Source organism: Perognathus longimembris, chromosome 23 (assembly GCF_023159225.1).
Source record: "Perognathus longimembris pacificus isolate PPM17 chromosome 23, ASM2315922v1, whole genome shotgun sequence".
Lineage (NCBI taxonomy): Eukaryota > Metazoa > Chordata > Mammalia > Rodentia > Heteromyidae > Perognathus > Perognathus longimembris.
Window position 1 is genome coordinate 8,569,427 of NC_063183.1, and position 26,334 is coordinate 8,595,760.

General features: G+C 54.6%; 1 protein-coding gene across 1 annotated transcript in view; it reads right to left on the minus strand.

The window, feature by feature from the left end:
• Nucleotides 1-26,334, minus strand: part of Xylt1 (xylosyltransferase 1) — a 155,269-nt gene that overhangs the window by 42,639 nt on the left and 86,296 nt on the right. The window contains exon 3 of the mRNA XM_048331876.1: nt 24,731-25,235. Within this exon, the coding sequence (XP_048187833.1) occupies nt 24,731-25,235 (505 nt within the window). The remainder of the gene's footprint in view (nt 1-24,730; nt 25,236-26,334) is intronic.

Here is a 26,334-nt window from a genome sequence, read left to right on the forward strand (position 1 = left end):
GGGGGAGAGCACTGGGAAATGGGAGGCAGCCGCATTAACACACTGCTTCCTCGGCTTAAATAAAGGCGTCCTTGGCTCCGACAGGGGGTCCGGACAGCTGCACAGAACACAGGGAACAAAAACACCAGCATTCTGCAGGGAGGGGCCAGCGGGGGGTGGGGGGAGAGAATGGACACAACTACAGCAAGGAGAGACATGCACAGAGTGGCCGGTGGGGATGAAAGGATGAGGTAGAGTGAGGCAGGAGGAGAAAAGGCCCATCCACTGTTCACAGTGCCCCGGAGTGCAGAGCCATGGCTGGGCGTGGTCTTAAAGCCATCCAAAACTCTATGAGAAGAAAGATGGCCAGGAGGCCGGGCCTTAGAGGCCAAGCTGAGCTGCTGAGCACCATAGTGCACACTTGTCATCCCAGCCCTGGGGAGGTGGAGGTCAAGCCGATCCTACGTTTGAGGCCAGCCATGGTGAGACCCTTTCTCACACAATCAAGGGATTGGGGTTGTCGCTCAGTGTGTGCAAGGCCCTGCATTCCCTCCTCAGTACTGGAGAGGAAACAAGCAAACAAACAGCGGCAAGAACAGACTAAAGAGAAAAACACCCAGCCGGGGCCCCAAGAATGGAGTGTGTCTGTGATGGCGGAGCTCAGTGACTGTCACCATCGCCATTCTATAAAGAAGAAACTCTGTTCCCAGACCACTTGTCAGGGAGCTCTGGGCTGTAGTTGGGCATCGAGGCCAGGCGGCTCTGCGCGAGGTGGGTCTTGAAGACAGGGGACTCTTTCAAACACTGCCTGGCTCCTAAAAAAAGAAGTCTGAACTGAACACGGTAATCAGATACCCATGGCACAAAATAGCAAATAAGTGGAGGAATCAGAGTGATTAGAGGCAGGAGAGAAGCCGACTGCAGGCGAATGCTAACAAGCCAGGTAGGCCCAGAGAATAGCAATACGCTGCCGCGGCAGGTGCCAGGGCTGAACCCCTCGAGCCAGCGCCGGCTCCCCACGTCACCGGCCAGGCGGCGCTAAGCCTCTTACACCAGCTCTGCACCCCTCAAGCTCCCCTCGGGTCAAATGAGAGTGCTGTAATCCCTGGGCTGCAGAGATGGTGAAGATGCGGGTGTTTTGCAGGGTCTCTGTGTGTGTGTGTGTGTGTGTGTGTGTGTGTGTGTGTGTGTGTGTGTGTGTACTTTCCGTTTCTCAGACTTCACTTTCCTAACAGTCAGCCTCTGTCTGAAAATATCACACGGAACATTCCAGAAATAGACAGCTTTGAATTATCTCGATTACAGTATATTGTCCTCAGCGTTCTATTTTTACTATTAATCATTTCTGTCCATCTATGGCTGGAGGAGGGCGTTGAGTTGTAAATGGAACACCATCACAGGTATACGTGTACAGGAGGAAGATGTACGACAGTCAGCCAGCCATGTGGGTACATTCTGCTTCCGGGGGCCCAACCAGCTATGCTTGGAAGAAGTATTTTAAGCCATGCATCTAGCAGATCACGCAGACTCCCTTCTCGTCAGGATTCGCTGGAGTATAGACCATCACTGCTGGCTATGGAGCCTCTGGGTCTTATAGATAATCCAGAGGTGATTTAAAATATCCCAGACAACATGGGCAGATGCGGTGGACGTGGAGGATGGCTCTGAAGGCGGAGTGTGGGCTCCGGCATCCGTGGGGTGGGGTGCACGAGGATGGGGCCCCTAGGGGGGGGCGAGGGAGGGAGGGATTGCTGCACAAAGGCGGCGGTGTGGGGGTATTCACAGCAGGCTGCCTGTGGGAAGAGGCGAAAGGAGACACAAGGCTCCGAGGCTGAGTTGGGGTACAGCTTCTGGACAGGTGGCTCTTGTGGCCTTAGGCCAGCAGAGCAAACGCCGCACCCTCCATGAAGAGGGCAGACACGAGCAGAATCTTGCGTCACCCATGCGCTCCTGGCTAGAACTGAACCCAGCACAGGGCGTGCAGGAAGCACCAGGTAAACAGCACTATCGCGGAATCTTCTTTTTTTTTTTATATTTATTTTTGTCAGTACTGAGGTTTGAACTCAGGGCCTCATGCTTGCTTTCTTCCTAAGCTGGTGATCTACCACTTGAGTCAAATCTGTAGCCCCCTCCCCCACCTTGCTTTTTTTTTTTTTTCTGTTTTTTTCCTTCAGTTAGTCGTGGAGCTTGAACTCATGGCCTGGGCTCTGTCCCTGAGCTTTTCAGCTCAAGGCGCGCACTCTACCACTTGAGCCACGGCACTACTTCCCGTTTTATGGTGTTTAGTTGAAGATAAGAGTCTCCTGGGCTTTCCTGCCTAGGCTGGCTTTGAACCTCTATCCTCAGATCTCAGCCTCCTGGGTTGCTAGGATTACAGGTGTGAGCCACCGGTGTCCGGCTGCTGGTTATTTCAGAGACCTTTAGAGACCCAGACTTTTCTGTCCAGGCTGGCTTCAAACTGTGGTCATCAGGATCTCAGCCTTGTGAGGCGCTGGGATTGCAGGCGTGAGCCCCTGGTGCCTGGTGGCTGGACCCTTTCTATTTAGCTGTTTGCTGGGAAGGACCCGGTTTGACTCAACATCTGGCTCAGATGAAGAACTGCACCCCAATGCTGCACCGGCTCCCAGCCTGAAGCATCCGCTGGAGCCCTCTGCTTACAAGTACACCCCCCCATCTCCCCAGCACCTGCCCCAGACCCCAAGAACCAACAACCAGGAGCTGCTGGGCTCCAACAGAACAGTTATTCCTTCAACAAAGGCCTCGCTTCTATTCATGCTCTGAATGTGCTGCTTCTGCTCTCTGACTTGCTTCCAGATCCGGGCGTAGCCTGGGCCTGGGGAAGAGGCTGCATGCAAATGGGGCTCGGGTCTGGCGTCTGACCGCTCTGAGCTGGGGCACCAGCAGCTTCAGGCTGCCTCCCTGGGAGGTGCGATGTTGGGGTTCAGGTCCAGGCCCGCTCTGTCAGTGCTTCATGCAGAAAGGGAGGCGGGGGGGGATGAGCGACTCGGGGGCTCCCCGGCCTCCAGGAAGCAGCCTGTGATCTGGGTGGGTTTGGGAAGGCAGCGTGGCGGGCACTGGGTGGGTGGAGAGCCACCTGCTGTGTCTGCCAGGCATCAGCCATTTGCCTGCCTGGAGCTCAGACTCCCCAGCCAGTGCTGGGGCGGGTGCCTGCTGGGCCCTGGCCATTGCTCACGTGAGAGTTCCTATTTCATCATCCCGGGTCTCAGGAGGAGCCTCCATCTTCCCACAGGGGACAGGAGCCAGAGAGCCGCCCTCCCCGAGGAGGAGAGGAGGTGGCCCGCACGCCCATGGGAAGGCCTCGTGTGGAAATGATCCTCGCTGGCCTCTAAGGGTTCTGGGCTCAGAGATGGTGAGCAATTTACCCAAGCAGCCAAGGGATGGAGAGGAGAGTGAGAGGCGACGTCTTGACTAGAATAAAGGAGATGGAAAGTTTCCAGAAACTTCTAGAAATTTCCAGCTAACCGCATTCATGCCGTTACCATGGCCGCCTAAGAAGCTGTTCTTCCAAAGGAGAGTTGGGGTGGCTTTCCTGGGAGCTGCGTCCATGGGCTCTCTGCCGGCCCCAGGGCCCCCACAGAGCTAAGCACAGACAGGCAGGAAAGCTCTGTGAGTGGTTTCTGACTGATGGATCACAGCGGACAGCTTTCCGCATGGGGGGCTGGGGGCTGGGCCCTCCCTCTCCTCTCAGCTCCGGGGTGTCCTGACACCCCATTGTGCAGGAGCTCCAGGCCCTGGAGGGACCGAGGAGCCTGTGAGCATCCAGGACGCTGTGGTGTGCAAGGCAGCCGGAGCCCGGGCGGCCATGCCTTCTCCAGCTCAGCTTAGCGCGCATTGGGGAGACGCTGCTGCCTCAGGAGAGATTCCTTCCTGGGAAAGCCCTTCTTCCCTCGTCCCCACTCCACCTTCCCTGCCACCGCACCCCCAACCCCTGAAAATTCTTCTGTGTTAAAGTGGTAAGGGACGCCCCGTGTGAAAGCCACTACCCTCAGGTGAGAGCTGCAGGCTCCCCCTCGGGTGAGTGTGCACTGGCCGGGAACCGGGACTGTCCCGCCGGTGGACACAGTGGTGGTGGTGCTTGCCCCCTCCCACCCCCGCACCAGAGCCTCCCCTTCCTCCCAGCTCCTGGCGGCCTCAATCCTGCCTCTTTCTCTCTCTGACCACTCCGGGGGGCTCATCTAAGTGAAATCTGCACCATGACATCCGCAAGGTCCAGTGTTTTACAGCTTCCTTTTAAGTGCCGACTAATACTCCCTTGTCTGGACAGGCCAGGCTGTTCATCCGTGCCTGGTGGCCATCTCCTTTGGGCTGCACACACACAGCGTGCAAAGACCAAAGCGTGGCTTCCTTATGATTTCGTGGTCCAGAGCTTGGGAGTGGAAATGGCTCACAGCCTGTTCCCACGCAGTTTACCCCGTCCTCGGAAGACACAGGCCGGGGCTCGGCAGCCCTGTCCACCTTGCTGCTGTGACCTTGTCTGCCATCAGGACGGTGGCCACGTGACCACCCACGCACCATGGCAGTGAAGGTGCCACTGCCACCGCAGCAGAGGCCACGCTACGTACGCACCAGGCGGGCATTTGGGCAGTCGCTCTCATTTACATTTCATGGAAGACCTGGGGCGGGGGTGTAATGCAGGGAAACCGAGGCTCGGGATGGCCAGCTGACTTGGAGCTCCTAAGTTGTGGAGTGGAGGATTGACACTCCTTATGTCAGCCACTGACACTAACTGTGCAAGGAGACAAGCGACTCCCCAGTATTTGAGGGCCCCCCCCCCCGCCGGAAGCTCCAAGCACACATTGCCATTTTATACAGTTCCTCCCTTTCTCAAGCAGTGTTTCTTTGTGTCCTCCGCAGTCCCTGGCCCCCAGGGCCTACGTGGAAGTGGGTGAGTCAGTGATTCTGTCCGTGAGGTCCTCTGCTGGGCAGGGAAGGAGACAGTGAGGCGGAAAGCACCTGCAGGACCAGGTCGTGACACGAGAGAAGGACATGGTAGCCATCATGGCCGCCATCATGTTCCCTCCTCAGCCTCCCCAACCTCATACCGCCACGCTCCGCTCCTCACGCCACCTCCTGCCATGTCACATGGCACCTGCAGACCCACGCTCTGTCTCCCCGACACCCAGGATAGCACCTGCTGGCAGGTTAAGAGCTCTGAGCCCTCACCCGGCTATCCCGGAGGAGTCTCCTTAGCCGAGCAGATGGATGGTAAGGTCTAATGGGGCCATGCGGGCGGAGTGCAGGTCCAATTGGGGTTAGTGTCTGAGAGTGCACGGTGTCTTAAGACACCACGTGAAGAGATAACAAGAAGGGGCTGGGGATATAGCCTAGCGGCAAGAGTGCCTGCCTCGGATACACGAGGCCCTAGGTTCGATTCCCCAGCACCGCATATACAGAAAACGGCCAGAAGCGGCGCTGTGGCTCAAGTGGCAGAGTGCTAGCCTTGAGCGGGAAGAAGCCAGGGACAGTGCTCAGGCCCTGAGTCCAAGGCCCAGGACTGGCAAAAAAAAAAAAAAAAAGAGATAACAAGAAGGCAGCCATCTGTAAAAGCCAGGAAAAGGTGCTCATGGGAACCTAGACCACCACGACCCCCCGAGGCTGCAGCTTTCTCAGTGGTGGGGCACAGATTGGATCGTTTTGTTGCAGCAAAGAAACACACAGCATTCAAAATGGCAGGATGCACCCTTCCATCTATGACCTACAGGTTGACAGTCGCCATGTCAGGTCAACTAAAGGCAAGGCAGTTACCACAGAATGGCATGTGCAAAGGCCCTGCGATGGACCAGAGCACCAAGGCTGGGAAGAAGGCTGGTGTGGTGGGCACAGAGAGGCGCAGGCCCCGTCTTGAGGGCCTCGGTGGGTTGCAAGGCACAAGCCTATGAGCAGGCTTATATCCACAGGAGAGGAGTGCATTGTGCAGGACATAGTTTACAACCCCCAGGGGGGCTGGCGTGTCTGGTGTCCCTGCATGATGCCAGGTGGGGGGTCAGGCGGGAAGCAGGGCCTCTCTGTGCTCTCTGCCTCCCTGACCCAGCGGTGGTCACTGTTGCCAGCCTTCAAGCCTTCCGATCACTTGACATGTTCATCTCCGCTGTCCCCCCTCTCTCCTCTCTTGAAGAGACTCGAAGGCTCAATAAATACTGTCACTGACGCGCACGGCGACTCGTCTGTTTTTATTACAAACGGGGCCTCGCAAGGAGGAAACAAGTCTTATTTACTTCTCAGGGTAAGGATTCCGACAACAGGTTTATTTCCTCCAACTCTCCAAGGACGTAGCGAGTAACACTCGAATGTTAACAGTACATTAATTAATGCCAAAGCGGTTGGAATTTTCCTAATAAAAACCCTTCTAGTAATCACATTATGGGCCATTAACGCTGCCTTCCTGATCACCAGCCATAAATACGTTCTGCAGGTGCCGGCTTTGGAAAAGGGGGCATTCCAACCCTGGCGCTTGTCGGGGGCGTTCGTGCCGCCATGCCGTGGGGTCTGGACACTGCTTGTTCTAAAGCACAGGGTTTACTCATCCCATCCTCGCAGCAAACCTGTACGGGCCGCCTGAGTGTCCTTTTACACACGGGGAAGTCGGGTCACGGAGCGGTGGTGGGGCCGCGTGCTGGTTTGCTCCAGGTTAAACATTTGGGAAGGGACAGAGCTAGACACGAGTCAAGTCAGCATGGTTCCAGAATGTTCATCCATTCTACTACCTCCTGAGCTAGGCACACCAGGTGGGTGTCCAGGGCCCGCTGCCCCCCTTGGCCAGGCCCACTGTTGGGCCAGCTGGTGTTGGGATGGATGGGAGATAAACGAATGAAGGCTGTGCCTGGTTTTCACCTTCACAGGGTGTTGGGGGACAGACGACACCCTGTATGGGGTTTGTTCTGACGATCCACCCCTGCCGGATACTAGTTTGGGAGTTCCTGTGTCTTGCATTCACAACCCTACATAGTCTGGCTGGCCAAAGACACCCTGGCTTCTTTCAGGGGGTCAGCATTAGACGTCTAACTCCGGGCTTCAGGCTTGCTAAGCAGGTGCTTTCCTATCCGAGCCATGCCTCCGTCCCTTCAGCTTTCAGTTTGATTTTTCAGATAAGAGTCTCCTCTTTTTGATCAAGTTGGCGTCTTGGACCACGGATTTCCTGCCTCTACCTCCTGATTAAAGCATGACCACACCCAGCCCGAGAGACCCTGCCTTCTCTCCCATGGCTTGGAGCTGCATCTACCCTATGGTATTTTTGAGGATACCCTTTTCGAATTAAATGAACTGGATGACATCATCCTGGAGAGAGCATCAGGAAAAGGGGGAGGGGGACTACTTATTATTTTTTTTTTTCCCAGACAGAATAGGGTTAAGATGAGCTGTCCACGGGGCAGGGCCCATATTCCCGCAGCTGCCGAAGGCCATTGTCAGCGAGAACCACCTCAATGAAATTAAATTTTAGTCAGCTCCAAAAGGAAACACGTGTAATGTTAATTTCATGGGTGTACCAATGTGTAAAACTAGCAGATGATACTCAAATGAGAAAGGCAGGGAAATGACATTTGGTTAAACAATGCATCAGTGGGTAGAATTTGTTGAAACTGCCATTTGAAAAAAAAATTACAAGCACAATCGAAAGTTGAGCAAGCTGTCACCCAGGCCGGGCCACCTCAGTGCTGTTGATAAGACACAGCTCGAAAGCAGTTGTGGGCGGCCGGGGACTGGAGATGATCTGAGCAAGCCGGTGGACTCGGGCCCAAGCCCGCAGACTCAGCCAGCTCTCGGAGAGTCCCGGGTGGCAGGCCTGGAGATGTGGCGGTGTGTCCGCGCTGGTTGATTTCCTGGTCTTCAAAAGGCCACACAAGACGTGGAGGCCTACGGAAAGATGTGACAAGATGGGCGCACCTTTGTCTTTCTGTCTCCTGGTGCGCAGCGTGTGGAATAATCATGGAATATGTTTTCCGCAGACTGGATAATGCAGACAGTCCGTGTCTGTCACCAGCGCATCTTTGTGGAGCATTAGTCACCGCCTGCCGTGGGGGTGCCAAGCGGCACCCCGAGTCCACGCCACTCCCCCGACATGTGGGTCCCCTCCCCTGTGGGATGGATAAAAGCTGGTCTTTTAGACACTCACGCTACAGCAGGTGTGGTCGATTGGTTATAGTTTTTTTGGTTGTTGTTGTTCTACTTAATTCTCCGGCAAACATCAACCTGGATACCTCTCTCTTATCCCAATTTTACACAGGAGGAAAGATGGAGCCAGAGGGGTTGAGTAGCACAACCAGGATCACAGAGCTTAATGGTGCCACCGGAGGTTTCGAACCCAGGTGAAGCTGGGTTGGCGAGTCGCCCCTCCATTCGTCCTCAGTGGGTGAGGAGCATGGCTCAAACGGCTGCCGAGGAAAGGAAGGTGATGATGAGACAATCCCGTGTTGGTCAGGGCTAGGCCAGGCTCTGCTGCGGTAACACACGGCTCTTGAAATGGCGGTGCTTGAAACAATGCACACTCATTCCTCGCCCACCCACCCGTTCCTCGCTCCTCGCTCCTGCTCTCCTGGGAGGCTGCCCCTCAGGAGGGAGGCCCCCTGGGGACCCAGGCCAGGCCTCCACTTCAGCCCCTCCCCCTGCCTTGGTGTTGGAGCCCCCCCTCACACTCGGGGCCGGTAGCTTCCACGGCTGACAAGCTGGGATACAAACCCCACAAGGCTCTAGTGGAGTCACAGGGCCGCTGACAATGAATTCAGAGTCCCAGGCTCCTCCGTGGAGACCAAGTCCACCGGTGGCAGTGATGGCTGTTCATGTGGCCCACACCCAGGGCCGCCTCCCAGGACGGCCACTGCAGAGCGACAGGCGCTGACGGACGGACGCCCGTGGTGACAACTTCTCAAAAGCCCTCGGGGTCGGCGCGAGGCAGCGGTGCCAGTGGGAAGAAAAGGCTGGCATTTGTTAAGTGCCTCTCTCTGTCTCTCCCGCTCACTCACTCTCCTGCGAGCTCTGAATTGCAGAGAACATATTCTAAGACTAACCTGTCAGCCGCTGACAACTAAATTACTCACCCTGCCTCCCCTGTGCCCCCTGTCCCTGTCACACACACACACACAGCCACGTTCACAAAGGACAGGCTCCCGGCCACCTAGACAGAGCCACACGGTCAGAGGGGCCAGGGGGATGAGGGAGAGCCAAGCCTAGCCAGGGCAGCAGAGCAGGCAGGGTGGGGGGGGGGGCTCCTGCTCCCTCCAACCCATGTCTGCCATTTCCCTTGGCATGCATCAGAATCTACTTCCCGGCCGCTCCGTGGCCGAGACAATGGGGGTGTCACAAGGAGCGCCTCTCCTGCACTTCCCTGTCATCTTCCTTCTCCGCTGGGAGTGGGGAGGAAGCAGTCATGAGTGGGTGCTGACTTTCCAGATAGGTGGTGCTGCTGCTGTGTCTGGCTCCCGTGCCCGGGGTTGATCAACCTCTGGGTGAAGAGAAGCTCAGCTGACCACATAGAGCACCGGCCCAGAAAGAGCCACCTGGTTTTGCCCTGCCTGGCCTCACAAGCCACCGGTCCTCAGCACTCGTAGGTGGTGCGGGAAACGCGACACAGTGCATGTGCGTGTGTATGCCCACGTAGGGCGGGCCCTCTCCTCCACATTCAACCAGCCACACATCGGAAGGACGTGGAAAACAAATCACACCTAAACAATGCAGGATAATGACTGCTTGCATTGAATTTCATTGTGTTGTTAGATACTGGGATGCTTTAGGTATCCTGTAATTTCATCCTCTATGGGCAAATACTGTACCATTTTATATAAGGGCCTCGAGTATCCCTGTCTCCCAGCATGTGAAGGAATTGCTATAGACAGAGGTATGCGTATACACATGCAATATATATGTCTGTATATATATGTGAGTGTATGTTGCCGTATACAGATACATGTATGTTCATTAACCTATATCATATGCATTACATATATGTAAAATATATTTGTAAGTACACTGTGCATTCACAAATACATTATAATGCACTGTGTATCGTACATTTACATACAAAACATTTATAAATGTATTATATAGATAATGTACTTTACTATGGTTATCATTTCTCTGTGTCCTTTAAATTCTCCCCATTTTCTTAAATATCAACAGCTTCCTGCCCTTTAACCTTGGGCTCTGTGAGCTGTGTCATTCCCCCATTCTTGCTGGTGTTTTGCAGGACCAGAGCTATAAGTTGCAGCTCCCACTACTAAATTATCCCAGGTTCTTGCTAGAAATGTATTAAGGATTTCAAGACAGTCCTAAACCCAACATGGGGGCCCTCCAAGTGAAAGCCCTGAAGCTTCCCGGGGTCCCCCGTCCTCTAACACCCCTCACGACCCCACCTTCCCCCACTAGCCATGTCACTCATCAGCCAGCCAGCTCAGAAAGTTTTGTGACAAACTTTGTGACAAGTCCGGAACACATGCCACCTGCATGCCGCCTGAAGGGTTCTGAGAATGGTTTTTTACACATCGCAAGAAGCGGCAGAAGAAAATAAGAAACCCAATTTTCTTTTAGTATATTACTTGTCAGACAGCGAAATGGGATATAATTATGGTGTGACATTTCCAACAGCAAATATGTTCCACTGTAAGCAATTAACACCGGTTCTTTTGGCAGGCTTAAAAAGATTACTCAGAGACTGTGCTAAGTTACAATGCCCCATGAATAATAAATAATGGAATATCGCGGCTAAGTTGCACGCGAGGACCAAGGTTCAAACTTTCTTGATGAAAATGGATTGGGTGCTTCGTTAACCCTCTGTCACCGCCACTTGGCGTGAGCGGAGGCAGATCCTAAGCTTTCTGGATTTATCTAAATCACTTATTTACCTTGCTCCTGAGAACCTGGCCGCAAAATAAATAGATAACAACCTCGCCCCACACCCACCCCCACCCCCACCCCTGCCTGGCCTTGGGTAGTGGGTTTGGAGGTGGCCCAGCGAAGGACATCGGATCGGGGAGTGGGAAGGAGCCAGGTCCACCCCATGGAGGTGTAGCGTGGATGGACGAGATGCACAGGGGAAAGTGCCTGGCCAGTGCCGGTGCAGACAAGCATTCCCAGCCACTCAGAGGCCATGTGGCCCGCACGCACCGGAGGGAGACAGCTCCTCCTCCCAGCAGAGCTACACCTGTGAGGGGTGCTGAGGAAAGAGCAAGCCCAAGCCTTTTCCTCCTCATCCCTATCAAAGGGGTTAGAAACACCCATGCGTGGAGATACGTACACGAACAGTGTCAGAGAGAAACCACACTTGGTAAAATGGTGGCAGGGTGATGGGGGGGGGGTTAAGGGAAAAAAATGCCCCAAGTTTGGGACTTGTTGGGATGTGAATTCTACGGCAGAGGGAGGTAGGGAGAGGATATCGAACCCAGAATCCTGAGAGGTTCAATGACTGGCCAATCCATGAGCTCGGCAAGGCTCAGCCCACACTTGTGCTCAGCAGGAAGCAATGCAGGGATTGATTAGCACTGTCTGCATGGGCCCAGGCAGGTAGATGAGAGGCAGGCTGGGGAGTCTTTACAGGAGGAGAGAGATGTAAATAGAAAAAGGTTTTCTTTTGTTGAAGCTCCTTCTGGAAGCCACTTTTGTTTTGAAGAGCGGCAGAAATCGAGGCAGGAGGAGAAAGGGATGGGATTACTGAAAGAGAGAAGAGAGAGGCCTAGTGGGGAGGGAGGGTGGCTGGGTAGGTGCTGGGTACAGGGGAAGGTCGGGTGGGAACGGAGAGCAGAAATGACAGAGACTCCGAGGATCTGGCTTGAGCTGTGCGGAGGGTGGGGATGTTGTTCATCAAAAGAGAAAGCCCAGGGGAATTTAGAGGCGGAGAAGTGGTGGGTTCCTTGGGGGACCCTGAGCAGATGACTGTGGAACCCCAAGCTGGGTGTTTTGCCTTTGGATCAGGACCCCAGCCTGGTGACATGCATGTTGACGTGGTTGTGGTCACAACTGGACACTGAACTGTCTACAACTCCCCCAGGCTCCCCACAAATTCAACTGTAGGTGAGGAAGGGCACCCCTGATCCACTGGGGTGCTCCTAATCTGAAGCTGCTCCTGATTGACAGGCCCAGAGAAGGAGGACAGAAGAAAGTCAGCACTGAATAATCTTCCCCACATTTCACAGTCAAGCCAGCCTTCTGACGATCCCTGTAATCCAATTAGACGATGCGGGAGAAGCTATATCTTAATTCCTAACTTCATTGTGGCTTGCCTGGTAGCAGACAAACCTTGTTTTAATAAGGTGTCACCTCCAACACTGGCTGGTGCATACACAATGAGGGCGGTATGACAGTGATCAGGCCTGGAGACGAGGGGGAGGGGCTCACCAGGGCTTAGAAAACTTCCTGTCTCCAACAGCCAATGGGGGACTCAGAACCCCATGTCCTCACTACCGAGGCTTCTGATTGGACGAGACTATCTCTTCCCTCCTTTCCATCCACTCTGCTCCTCCTGACCTGGGGGTGGGGGGCGGGGGTGAGGAATGTGGCACCTGTGTGATGCCAGGGACTTCTGGGACAGTAAAGATGTCCATCACTTTTAGATGACTGACATTTACTGAGTCCGTGCCCCCTCCCTCCTGGCATAGTCTGCGGCATTATGTGACCATTTGCTCACCCCCTCCCCAATATCTCTGGGCTGGATAGGATTTGTTGTGGGGTCAAGAAAATCATGATTCAGAGACGGTGAATGAAAGTTGGTAAAGGCCACACAGCCAGCCAGGGCTGGGGCTGGGGTTGAGGGTCGCCATGTTTGGCTGAGAAGGCTGGCACAGGGCACCCCTGGCGCCATGGGAATAACCCATGCGCCAATGTGGGGCCCACAGGGGAAGCAGCAGTGGATCTGCTAGTCCTACCTTCACGCACAGCTTGCTTGTGCAATCCCCAGCTGTGGGCCTGCCCAGGGGACTGCCGGCGGCCTTGGTTATGCCACAGATCAGGAAGAACATTGACATTGCTGGCCTCTGTTGACCACCAGGAATCTGCAGTGTGGGTGGGCTCTGCTCCAGGGGCTTAAGACCACACGGGGCGGGCTCAGGCTGGGGGCTCACAAACAGCACGGATGCAGCCCGTGCCCCTTGCGCCGATGGCTTCCTTCGGGTTCCTGCTCGGTCCTCGGCATGCTGCCGCATGTTCTCCTAGTCCTCTCCCACACCACCATCTACCCTGTCAGGACAACCATGTCCCCATGCTTCCGCTGCTACCCCCCCCCCCCACCACGGACTCCCTCCCCTCGCTCGGCATGCAAAGGATGACCCCTGAATACATGCAAGTTGACGCTGAATGAGGCACTAGAACTTTCCCACTGCTTCTCCCAACTGCAAGGGAAAAAAATGGACAAGCCGCTTATCTGGGACCTTGCATCTCTGTCCAGTTCACGGAAGCCCCATGGCCACGTGGCCCCAGGTCCACTGGCTCAGAATGTGGCCCTGGAGACAGGTGACCATCAAGGAGAGGGCCTGACCCTTCGTTAAGGGGACAGCGGGTGACGGCGCAAGGTGCAGTGGGGAGGGCCTGGGAGAGAAGGAGCAGGGGCCGGGGACTCAGCAGGACGTGGAGAAGTCGGTCCCACAGACGGACACACGCAGGCCACGCATCAAGGCCAGCGCACAGACGGACCTTGCTTCAAAGCAGAGCTCAAGGCCGACTCCCCCCTCCCCCTCCCCCAGGCCTGCCCGGGCAGCAGATAAGCGTTTCAAATTTGCTCTGTTCTTCTTATTTGTTTTCCATTAAAATAGTTGTCAGCGCGATCAAGAGATTTTGGATAGAAATTCAGATTTCTGACTTCAAAAATCTTGGAAACAGCCTGGTGCCCGTGGCCCATGCCTTTCATCCTAGCTACACAGGAAGGTGAGATCTGAGGATTGCGGCGTGAAGTCAGTCCAGGTAGGAAAACCTGTGAACCTCATCTGCGATGAATCTCTCTCTCTCTCTGTCTCTGTCTCTGTCTCTCTGTCTCTCTCTCTCTCTCTCTCACACACACACACAGAAGTGGAGCTGTGGCTCAAATGGTAGAGTGCTGGCCTTGCACAAAAGAAGCTCAAGGACACTATCTAGGTCCTGAGTTCAAGTCTCAGGACCAGCACACACACACACACACACACACACATGCTCCAAGGAAATCAACTCTAGCTTGTGAGTTGGCGTCTCGATCAAAATACACAGCGCCTGACCCCTGTTCCCACTTCAGATCCGCTGCTTCCATGCCTGTGCCAGCTGGGCCCGTGGCAGAATCCTCCATCCAGGCATGTGTGCACAGACTCTCCACACACACCTGTCTCCTGCTGCTCTATGCTGCCTTTGGCTCTGCCTACCTGTAGGCCTCCAAGTCCCTGGATGCCGACCTCCGCATGGCCGTACCCTGCCTGCCCATAAATAACGAATAAGTGCCTCACGAATTAATGAGCCCGATGGGTGAATAAGCACAAGAGGAATCCATCAAATATGGGACCTGGGGGCAGAGTTGATAGAAACAAAAACCATTTGAACCAAACCAGCAAGCAGCTTGCTTGTTATTTTCCTGATGTCTCCTGGGTGCTCCTGGCTCCTCCACGCGGGGATCCGGTGAACAGCAGAGCCACAGGTGAAGAAGATAGTAACTGCCACCTCCCCTCCTCCCCTAAGCCAGGGCTCCATCCCACTGCCCGCATCTTGAGCCCAGCGGCTTCCCTGCGAATCGGCGGCTTGCCATTACCTAGCCCACAGAGAACATGTCCATATCCAAGGCGGTGTTCACCCTGTTCTACAGCAATAAACTATAGAGTACGCTGTAGTAATGGATATGACCATAATGCTTTGCTGGCAGATTAATCAATGTATCCCTCAATTGCAATCAAGCAAAAGTAGGTAACAGAGGATCACTGGATCCACATTTTTATTAACCTGGTGCCATCTGTCTTCTGGCTATTGTAATGATCTCTCATTATGAGGAAATCGGGGAACTTCCTGGGGTGGGGGGGAGGGGGTGGGAGAGCCCTCTTGCTATTTTAACCAATGCTTTTTCCAAGTAGCTTGGGAGAAGAGGTCTAGAATTAAATGTGGCTCTCAAGGTGAGATAAGAAAGCCCTTGATCTCAGGCAAGACAGATGAAGCTCACTTTTTATTTTTAGACCTACTATGTGCTAAGCACAGTGCTGAGGGAGGTCTTTTCCCCTCCAATTCTTCCACCCCACTTGCAAAGACAGGGACCACAGCCCCCATTTACAAATAGCGTCCTCAGAAGCCGGGGAACCTGCCCAAGGTCACACAGGTGACCTCTGCATTGGTCAGTTCTGCCCTTGGAGGGCCGCTGCTCCCGGCCTTGCACTATTCCTCTGAGTGTGAGGAGGACGTTGGTGTTGGGGCCCCAAGTGTTGGGGTTCAGCTTTGGCCTTGAGGGGGAAGGGCCGAGGAGAGTGCTCCCGAGACGCCGCCCTTCCCCCAGCCCTGGGGGAATGCGGAAGCAGGCCACAATTCTCTGGGTCCGGAACCAGAAGAACTGGCTTTGCGACCAGCCCCCCAACTTTCTCGCCAGCCCATGTGCCCCCCATTCTCGCGGGCTTTCCCCCTGGGGTGGTGCTAAGCAAGTGACGTTAGCTCATGAGGGGGTCCTATGACAAGCTCGCCAGCCTATCGCCAGCTCTTGGCCGATCACCCCCTTTTCTCGTCACCCCCTGCTATATCAACTGCTAGCCACTCCCTTATTAAATCAGATTTGCTCCTGAAGCGTCTCCGAGACCCGCGTACGCCTGGCTTTCTTCAAGGGTAAGGAGGGAGGTAAAGCGATCTCGTACGGCCGCGTGCACCTGAGGTCTTTCCTGAGCCCCCCACTCCACTCTGGCTTTACCTGCGGGTCGGGTGACCAGGGGAGAGGGTGAGAAAGGGAGCGATTACAGTAGAGTAGAGCCTGACCCCCCATGCCAGGGGAGGCGACCCGAGCCCGGCACCCAAGGACGTGCTGAGTCATGGTAGACATTACGCATGCGGGAGGCTGAGTGGGGAGTTATGGCAGATGCTTTCTTAGCAGTTCCTCTCAGGAGTGTGCAGCTCTCCATCGCAGCTTCCAGGCTTGCACGGTTCGCTTTGTGCTGCAACTCCCAAGGCGCGACACAGTGCTGCCTCTGCACCCAGCTTCCATCCCAGCCCAGACGGGACATGCCAGCCTCCCTCATCTTCACTGAAGGTTGGACTCGATACGCTGGCGCCATAAAGCGCTGGTGATTGGAAGAGCGAGCTGGTGGGATGGCTGCGGTTTTCCTCCTGCTGGCAACCCTGAATTTTGTCTCCTCCCGCACCCGGGGTGCTGGGTCTCCCCACACCCTGCCAACCATGGTTAGAGTCCGGCAGGGACCCAGTGAGGAAGGTCTGATGGGAGCCCAGTGCTGGGGGCCGGGGACCGGGACTGAGGCGATCGACCCCTCACCCCACAAAGCTGACTCCCCTGGCTACCTGCACCTCAGTGGGCCAGGGAGGATGGAAATCTGGACATGTCAACGAGCATCTCCAGCATCTTGCCATCCAGCAACATCCGGCCCGCACCTGCCAATGTGCGGGCCTGGAGCCTGAGGGCCCACGCGAAGGTGGGGGGGCAGCGGGGCACAGCCTGGCCCATCCAGAAAGGAAGCAGACAGCTTGCTCCTTTTCTCCTTGCAAGAAGTGACTGGAGCTGCCCGTCCCAGGGCCTGCCTTCAACGTCCCGTGGCTTCTTCCCTGTAGGCAACGCCTCTCCATCCAAATTTCGCTTTTCCCGAAAGGCCATGCTCACACCGTATGAATATTTTGTCTCAGGGCCTCGTGTTAGCGCGATCCTCCACCAAAACGTTCCTCCTAAATGGGGCCACATTCACACGGAGTGGGGGATAGGCCTTCCAACATCTTTGGAGTGGGGGGAACAAATGTAACCCATAATATCTACCAAACAATGGCCTGCAGGATTCTGAAGCTATTGAAAGAGATCAGATGTGGGAATCGGCAGCGTTTAAAAGTATTTTCAATAGTATTTAGGGCTTGAGCTCCAAGTCTGACACGTGCTAGGCGGCTGCTATGCTGCTGACCCACGCCTCCGTTCCCGTGTTTTGCTGGTCTGTGTTGGAGCCCGTGTCTCCGTTCTCATCCAGGTGTGCTAGGCGTGCGCCTGAGCCACGCTCTGCCGCCTGCAGACTTCTCATCCTTGCCGGGGTCTCCGCCGTGCGGATGTCTCCCCTGTGTGGATGCAATCTCACGGTCTGCCTCCCAGGAAACCAGAATGAGAAGCACGGACCCCCACGCCCAGATACGGGTTAGAGAAGATCTTGTGAACTTTTTGCCACGGGCTGGCCTCAAACCACAGGCCTCCCTTCCTTAGCCTCCCAAGTAGCTATGATTACGGGCCCTGAGCCACCGGGCTTGTGAATCAGCAGCATTTAAATGGCTATGCCATGCAAAAATAAGGTGGAGAATAAGGGATGCCAGGTGACTGTTGTTTGGAATGCAGAAGGCTCAGAATCCAAGGATGTGCAATGATGTGGTCCAACCATAAACGACGAGCATCTGAAGCATAAAAGTTTATACGGTGGAAATAATGGGACGCACACAATCCCCGTGGATGACGTCATCATCATTGTCGTCGCCGTCATTGTCATTGTCATCAGGAGCCAGATCTGTGCTTCTCAGTGTTAGCCCTCCATGGGCAGACTGGGAAGATTTTCAAAGACTTAGCAGAACTATTGCTATTTCTCTTTTCTTTTTTCCAAATGGACCTTTCTCACCTCTCCCCATGGTCCCCTTTGCAGAAATTCCTGCCCCCCCCGACCCTCCCACCAGCAGCCAGAGGTCGAGGTTGAAGACACCAGCGGCATCTGAGGCAGAAGATCACCATCCTTTGTCCTGACAGGCAGTGGATCAGTTTTCCAGAGCCTTCCTCATGGCTCCAGGAAGCACACGTGTGATTACAGCTGGCCGCACTGGGTTGCAGATGGGCTGCGAAGCCAAAGGTCTCCTCCTTCCTGCCAGACGCAGAGCGGTGATTAGAAGCCGGAGATGGCTGTGGTCTGCACTTCTCACCAGTGCCGGGAGAGGAAGATCTGCTACCTGTGGGGTCCAATCCTGTGTCTTTCAAGACCGCGACTGTGCAGGTGATGCCTCCCCCCCCCCCGCCCCCACCCAGGGCTCCCCTGTGCCTCTCGGCTGTCACTGCTGGGTCCCCAGCCAGGCAAAAACAGCAGTGGATGGGCTCCTGGCCCTTCTTCCCACATCAGCCCCAGAATGCTCCGGGTCAGAGGCCAAGTGTCCCATTGTCCACGCGTATCCAGCGGGCGTAGGGCTGTTTCACCTGTCAGTTGGCAGGCTGTATCTGGGTGCAGGCTGAAGTTTTCTCAGCAGTACTGGGGACTGAACTCAGGGCTTTAGGCTTGCTAGGAAAACGCTCTACCCCCTTCCCCAGCCCTTTTTGCTTTAGTCTGGTTGTGAGATAGGGCCTCACTAATGTTGCCCAGGATAGCCTCAAACTGGACTCTCCTACATAGGCTTTATGACTAGCTGGGATTACAAGTATGCTCTACTATACTGGCTGGAGGTTTCATATAATGAACTGCACTCAAAGCATCTTGCTCCAATCTTTGCATCCATCCACTCATCCAATCATCTACTCATCACCATCCATCCATCCTCCCACCCACCCACCCATCCATCCATCCATGCATGCATTCATCCATGCATCCAATCATGCATCCATATATCAACCCACCCACCCACCAGAGTATCTACTAAGTCTTTAAACAAAAAGGCAAGATCTGCCCTCCTGATTGGCTGAGTCTAGCTTGGATATAAGATGGTGAACTGATTATTACTAAGTGAGACCAACACTGCAGAAGAAAAGCAGAGGCATCCTAAATTTGAGCCCAGATCAGAGAAACAACAGGAGCTTGGCGGGACAGGTATGAGACCGCAGCCTGGACAGGACAATGGTGCGTGGGGGAAATGCTTTGCTGCAGCTTGCTTTCTCTGATAGGAGACAGGGGCTGCACGAGGTGGGGGGGGGGGTCGGGGCTGGCTCAGTGAGCCCTGGGGCAGGGAGGGGGCAGCAGAAGGTGGACCTGGAGGAGGAACAGACCACAATGAACCCCGAAGAACCCACTGTAGTACCAAGGGCAGCCTTAGGTGGGTGGTCAGCCAGCCAGCCAGAGTTCACTGATGATCATAAGAACATTACCAAGGTAAAGGCAGGTGTGAGAAACTGAGCTAGGAGAGCAAGTACTACACTGTGTGTATGTGTGCACACACATGTGCATGGGAGGGCACCAGTGAAGGATAGTTTGAATCAGGGCTGTGTCTCCATGCTGGATAAGACATGAGAACCAAGAACTGACATTTTAACCTGAGCTCCCAGGAGGACAGGGAAGGACCAGGGAGGAGGACCATGATAGGACAGTTGTTAGAGGGAGGAGGACCGTGATAGGATGGTTGTTAGAGGGAGGAGGACCATGATACGACAGCTGGTAGAGGGAGGAGGACCATGATAGGACGGTTGGCAGAGGGAGAAGGACTGTGATAGGACAGTTGGCAGAGGTAGAACGATGGTGATAGGATGGTTGATAGAGGGTGAAGGACTGTGATAGGATGGTTGGTACTAATAAGTGCTACCCTCAGCCCATTTTGCAGATGACAAAAGTGAAGTACCAGGAGCACGGGCCCAGGCCCGGTGCTGCAGGCAGGCCCTGAGGGACACTGAGGGTTAGACGAGGCAGGATGCTTCCCCACTTCACAGTGCAGGGGGCTCTTGCCCAAGGTACTAGAGGCCAGAGAACCCCAGGGTGGAAACCCCACCCCAACCCCGGGAACCTCAGAGGATTCCAGATGCACAGATAAAGTCTGGAGTTGCATGGATCCATCTGAGGTTTTAATAGCTGTACAAATACGTTGTGAAACAGCCACCGGTCCTCCCCATAGAGTCTTCTACATCACAGTACAACTCCTTGACAGCCCTCCATGTGCCGCAGAACGCGAGCCTGTGTCCACAGCACTGAACGTGAGGGCCGGGGAAGATGACCCGGTGAACTGCCCTTGGAGGTCCAGGCTCTGAAAGCAATGGCAACCTTGCCTCTAACGTGTCTGGTCCCTGCTGCGATGCTCATAAAGTCCCCAAACAAGACGGCACTGCCAGGCCAGCCCCACAGACCAGTGTCATAGAAGGAAAACAGCTTCACGTAGCATTTGAGTCCTTACCCTATACCAGATGCTGTCGTCCTCCCTCCCTCCCTCCCTCCCTCTTTCCCTCCCTTCCTTTGCCAGTTTCATAAGATTTATGACAACTACCACCAAGCCAACCTGCTTTGCTGCACGCTGGGTCGAGGGACCGGAGAACAACAAAAGCCACATGCTCAGTGGTCCCATCTCAGAGTGGGCCGATGGGTGGAGGAGAGCATTTTAGTCTTTTAATTTTTTTTTTTTTTTTGGCCAGTCCTGGGGCTTGGACTCAGGGCCTGAGCACTGTCCCTGGCTTCTTTTTGCTCAAGGCTAGCACTCTGCCACTTGAGCCACAGCGCCACTTCTGGCCATTTTCTGTATATGTGGTGCTGGGGAATCGAACCCAGGGCCTCATGTATATGAGGCAGGCACTCTTGCCACTAGGCCATATCCCCAGCCCGTGTCTTTTAATTTTTGATTAACCAATCCTAACTGTTCACACCTATAGGGTGCAATACAATTTTGTTTTTATTTTTTTGCCCGCATGAGGGAGTGAACTCAGGGCCTTGTGCTTGCTTGGGACTCTGCCACTTGGTCCACACTCCTAGCTCTTGTCACTTGACTGCTTTTTTCAAGTAGGGGGCTCACGCTTTTGCCTGGGGTTGGCTTCGGACCATGATCCTCTTATTACTGCTGACCGTGTAAAAGGGACCACAGGTGTACACTACTGTTCCTGGCTTGTCCACTGAGATGGGGGTCTCCCTTACAGGGATGTTGATCCTCCTGATATCTCCTTCCTGAGTAGCTGAGATCACAGATGGGCACCACGGTGCCTGGCTAACCCTGTGCGGTCGGTCATACCACTACACTGAAAGAAAACTAGAGCAGACATGCATGCCTTCTGTGGTATTTGAGAATGTTTTAAGAACTGCACGAGAAGGGTCTGCTGTCTCCCCCACTCCTCTTCTTTCTCGCATCTCTTCTCTCTGGTGGCCTCAGGCTCTCCGCCTCTCCGTTATTCGGCCGGCGCAGCCACACTCTGAAGTGAGCCATTAATTTGTGCTTTGTGGCTGAGCCTCAATCCTGATTTAGGGCTACATAAACCCTTCTCAAAGTTGCAAGGCATAAATTAGTTTACTAATTTTGCCATTAAGAGTTTATCAACGGGAGCACTGTTTCAACCCTCCTCTAATCAATCCCCATTTTCTGTGTTTATCTCCCATTCAATTTTTTTTTTTACCCTGGGTTTCTATACACATCAATTTGCTTGACGCTCTTCCTACATATGTTTTAAATTACTTTATCATTGTATAAATTTCACAGCCATTAAAAGGCTCTAATACCAGAGTGGCTGACATGGTGTTAAAAATTGGATTCAATTCCACAGAGTAATAAATTGTGACCTAAATCCAATCTCTCATGGGTGACTGAAGGATACAATGAAAAATTATTGCTTTATCATTTTTACATGAGCACAAATATCCCATGGTGACAAGAAACAGGCAGGGAAACAGGGAGAAAGTACCACTGGCCTTTCCACCCCAGGCAGTGGGTGGACCGGTCCCCTTACAACACCATGTGCTCTGCCTGGCTGCCCGGGTCTCTCCTGAACATGGGGGATGAAGCCACACAGGGGTCCTGTAGCAAAATTCTGTGGCCCCTCTTGGCTGCAGAGCTCATGGATGAGCACCTAGCTCTGTGGCGGAGCACCTAGCTCAATGGTGAAGCACCTAGCTTAGAGGTAGAGCACCTAGCTCAGTAGTTGAGTACCTAGCTCTGTGATGAAGCACCTAGCTCTGTGGTTGAGTACCTAGCTCTGTGGTTGAGTACCTAGTTCAGTGGCAGTGGTGAAGCACCTAGCTCAATGGTGGATCACCTAGCTCTGTGGCTGAGTATCCAGCTCAGTGGTAGAGCACCTAGCTCTGTGGTCGAGTATCTAGCTCTGTGGTAGACCATCTAACTCTGTGGTTGAGCACCTAGCTTTATGGTTGAGCACCTAGCTCTGTGGTTGAGTATCTAGCTCAGTGGTAGAGCATCTAGCTCTGTGTTTGAGCACCTAGCTCTGTGGTTGAGCACCGACCTTAGTGATGGAGCACCTAGCACTGTGGTTGCACACTTAGCTCTGTGTTTGAGCATCTAGCTCTGTGTTTGAGCACCTAGCTCTGTGGTTGAGCACCTAGCTTAGTGATGGAGCACCTAGCTGTGTGGTTGAGTACTTAGTTCAGTAGTTGAGTACTCAGCGCTGTGGTAGAGTACAGATGTACACTGCTGGGAGGCTGCTGGACACAGGGGGCATGGAGGAGTTTTCTAGCGCTCAGAGGTGCTGCACGGGACAAGGCTGAGGAGGGATACTGTGCCCCTCACGCCCGTCAGTGTTGCCCCAGGGTGGGGGACGGGGTGGAGGTGGTCCTGGAAGGCTTCCCCGAGGCATTGCAATGTATGCTGAGCTCTGGTCGGAGGCCCAGCCAGGGCAGGTGCTGAAGGGGTGAGGGGCATCAAGGAAGGCCTGTGGAGGGAGGTGCTGGCTGCCTGCGAGGCTACCTATGAAAGGCATGCCCTGCACGTGCAGTGGGACCCCTGGGCACAGGGCCACCCTGGCCCAGCAGGCCCTCTTCCCTCTGTGCTGCCCCCTCACCTACGCCCCCCGCGCGCCTTTGTTGGACTCCCAAGGCCAGCCCTGCCCCTGCTGCCCCAGCACACCGCAGTCCAGCTGGCAGCTACACAGGGAGAGCGGTCAGAGGAGGTGGGAGCTTGGGGGTCTCCAAGCCAGGAGAGGCAGAACCAGGATTCCATCTGCAGAGGCCCGAGATCTATGGGCAGAAATCACCCCTGCTTCTGGACATCCTTGGTCTTGCGCTGTAGGAGCGCAGGCTCCCAGAGAGGACGGACGGGGGAATCCGGGACGGCAGGTGTTGAGCTCTTCATAAGAGCCAATGCGAACAATCCATTTCCCTTCGTCTGAATCTGCCGGGTCTACAGCCCCGAGGGGCTGTCTCCTTAAAAGCACTGCATTTCTGGAGCTGCGTGAGGTGACAGGAGCGGCGCGGGGCGGGCGTCCACGTCCTCGCCCCCCGACACTGCCCTCTGGACCGTCTCCCTCTCCTCTCTTCCAGGCAAATGGAAGGCCCGCTGGGCGGAAGCTCAAATCCCTCCTCAGCAGAGGGAATCCCCGGTGGGTGTCACAGTTCCCAGAAAGGAGCAGATTCTCCCTATGGGGTGTAATTACATCTTAGCTTTCGGTTAGAAGAATACTTTATGGCTTAAATGCTATTAATTGTAAGCCGTTTTGTTCCGCGGGAAGTTGCTCATTGATAACCACCCAATTAGGGTTATTTTGCAATTAGTCTATTCACAGTAAATTTACTGCAAAAGGAGGAGGCTGTGGTGCAGGAAATTAACGTGGTGCTGGGGCCGAGTGTGCCACGACTCGAACGCCGATCGGATTAACCGGCACAGAGGTCCCGGGAGGGTGGTGTCGCCAGGGCCAGTGAGCCACATCTCCAGGCGGCCACTGGCAAACTCGCACGCCAGGCCAGGTTGGAGAACCGTGGGAACGTCTGGCTTCTGAGCGATACTTCTGTGACTTACTTATTTTGGAGGGCCCGGCATGTATCTCTGAGATGTCTGCCCAGGAGAGCAGACACGGGGATGTGGGGGGGTGCTTGGTCCTCACACAGCCTCTGAGGTACCCGTGGTCGTGTTCACCTCCCCCGCACACGTGGAGACACCAAAGCCACAGAGCAGTGGAGTCACGTTGCCCAAAGTCCCACAGCACACACACACACACACACACACAGGGGAGATCAGAACCCAGGCAGCCCCGCTTCCTGGTCAGGCTCCTCCCCGATAGCCACGATCGCGCCCCTTCGTGTCACGTGGTGGGAGGCCAGCTCGGCGGAAAGGAGGCAACAGCTCATCTCAATCAGTTAGTTGGGCCTGGTGGGGCACAGCAGTCCTCTCAGCAACAGTGGGGCCAGAGATAGCTGGGTGGTGGTCTGAGGCCCGCCTGGGCACACACGGAAGACCTCAGGTGAACAAGCAAAGGAACGCAAAGCCATAAAGGTCAAGCGGCAGGACACCTGCCCGGCATGCTCGAGGCTGCACGTGTCTGGCACAGGCAGGGAGGAAGGGCGGGGGACGGGGGGACGCAAATAGGAGAAAGAGGGAGGGAGGGAAAAGAAGGGAAATATAAAGGAAGAAAAGCAGGGAGTGAGGGAAGGAAAGATGGAAGGGAAGAAAGAAGAAAGGAAGGAAGGAAGGGAGGGAAGGAGGAAGGAAGGGAGAGAGGAAGGGAACATGGAAAAGGGGGAGAGTTGCTCCCACAGAGCCTCAGGAGTCCACGTGGCTCCGGACCCCAGGCGAGTACAGATTGGCATTGTTTGTCAGCCTCGGGCCCTCGCTGCCCGGCCCCTCACCACCTGCAGCCCAACCATCGCCGTGTTGTGCTCAGCCATAAAGCCAATGCGTTACCGAGGGGCATTTCACTCTGTAAAGCCTTCCTGGCAGGCCACCTCGGGAATTCTCGGAGCAGGGACACAAATGGGGGCAGGGGAGGAGGTGGGAAGGGTGGGGGGCCCGGGCAGGGGCCGGCACTCACCCTCCAGAGGACAGAAGCGGGTCACCTTCTCTGGCATCAGCCGCCCCAGCTTGTGGCGGCAGTAGGTCTCGGCGATCTCTTGGCGGCAGTGCTTGGACTTGGCGCGGGACAGGGCGGAGATGGCCTCTTTGCCTGAGATGTCGCACTTGGGTGGCTGCTCGTATTTGGCCTCTGGGGAGGCACCGCCGCTTTTCCTGGCATGGGGCTGTCCGGGCACATCCTTTGCCTGGCTGCTGTTGGCTGCGGCTCTCCGGCCCAGAGGTAGCGCCTCCTTGAAGCCTTTCCCTGGGACCAAATGTCCTTTGTCCTGAGGCTCTGGTTTCCTCTGCAGCCGCTCCTTCTGCCGACCCGGGGGTCTCTTCGCAGACTCTGGCTGGTGCTTCTGCTTTTGAGTCCTGGGTGCGAAGTTGCTATTGTCTACATTCTCGAAGTCCTTAGGGACCGAGTTTTCATTGTTGCTGTCTGTTCGTACTTTCTCCTTGGGCCGGTGAGACAAGTATCCATCCTGCAGAAGACAGGAAAGAAGTACAGAGAAGAAACATCACTGAGCCATCATGCTAAGTAGGGTGACTGGGTCTGGTGGTGCAACTCTGTAATCCCAGCTACTTGGGAGGCAGAGGTAGGAGAATCATGGCCTGAAAGGGGTGGGGGGGACCCTGGGCAAGTCAGCGAGACTTGAACTGAAAGATGAAACTAAAAGCAAAGGGAATGAGGGTGGCAAGTTCAAGACACTGAGTTGAAAATCTTGGTACCATCATCACCACCAAGAACAGAAAGACCAGACCCATGGGTTGAGGAGTCTGAGCCCAAGTTTCACTTTGCTAAGTGGCTTACATCTTTTCTCTTTGGACCTTCCTTCTCCCACCAGGAGATACAAGAAGTTTCCACCAGAAACTAAGGCTTTCACAAACCCCCAAGGATCAGACAGCTACGATTCTTCAGGCCTCTCGACTATGTCTCTGCCACTGGCTAGCTGGCACGTTCCTCCAGCCTCCCACTGACATCCCAGCACAGAGCAAGGATGGTTTATGGGAGGGCGGGAAATGGCATAATAAAGTTATAAAGGGAGAAAATATTGGTAGGATATCATATACATCCCATTGCTTTTAGGACATGCTCATCTATCTGTGCCGTGAGAGAAATCGCACTGAACCACTGTTGATTCTGCAGAAATCAAAGATGCTTTGGTTTTTTTTTCTTTTTCCCTGAAGGGAACCTGTGCAGCCTGTGCAGAAGGAACCTGATTGCACATCTCGGGAGGAAGGAAAACCCCGGATGTCCCTCACTCTTGGGCTGGAGTTTTAGCTTTTCAGAACAGTTAGGGAAGAGGACTGAACCCCACGGCACCCCATCTTCAACTGCGACCCAGGATGGAGAGTCATGTAGAGTCTGGGTCCGATGCCTTGAATGGCTTCTGGAACCAGCTGCTTCTTTCTGCTTGGCACTCAACCCCAAAGCTTTAGTCTGAAAGAATGGGCAATGTAGATTCCCAGAGGGAACCCTGGAAACCACAGAGCATGCTGGTCAGGGGTCGCATCCCTGTGAAGTTACTTCTTGTTTTAATGAATTAATTCATTAATTTGCCAGTACTAGGGTTTGAACTC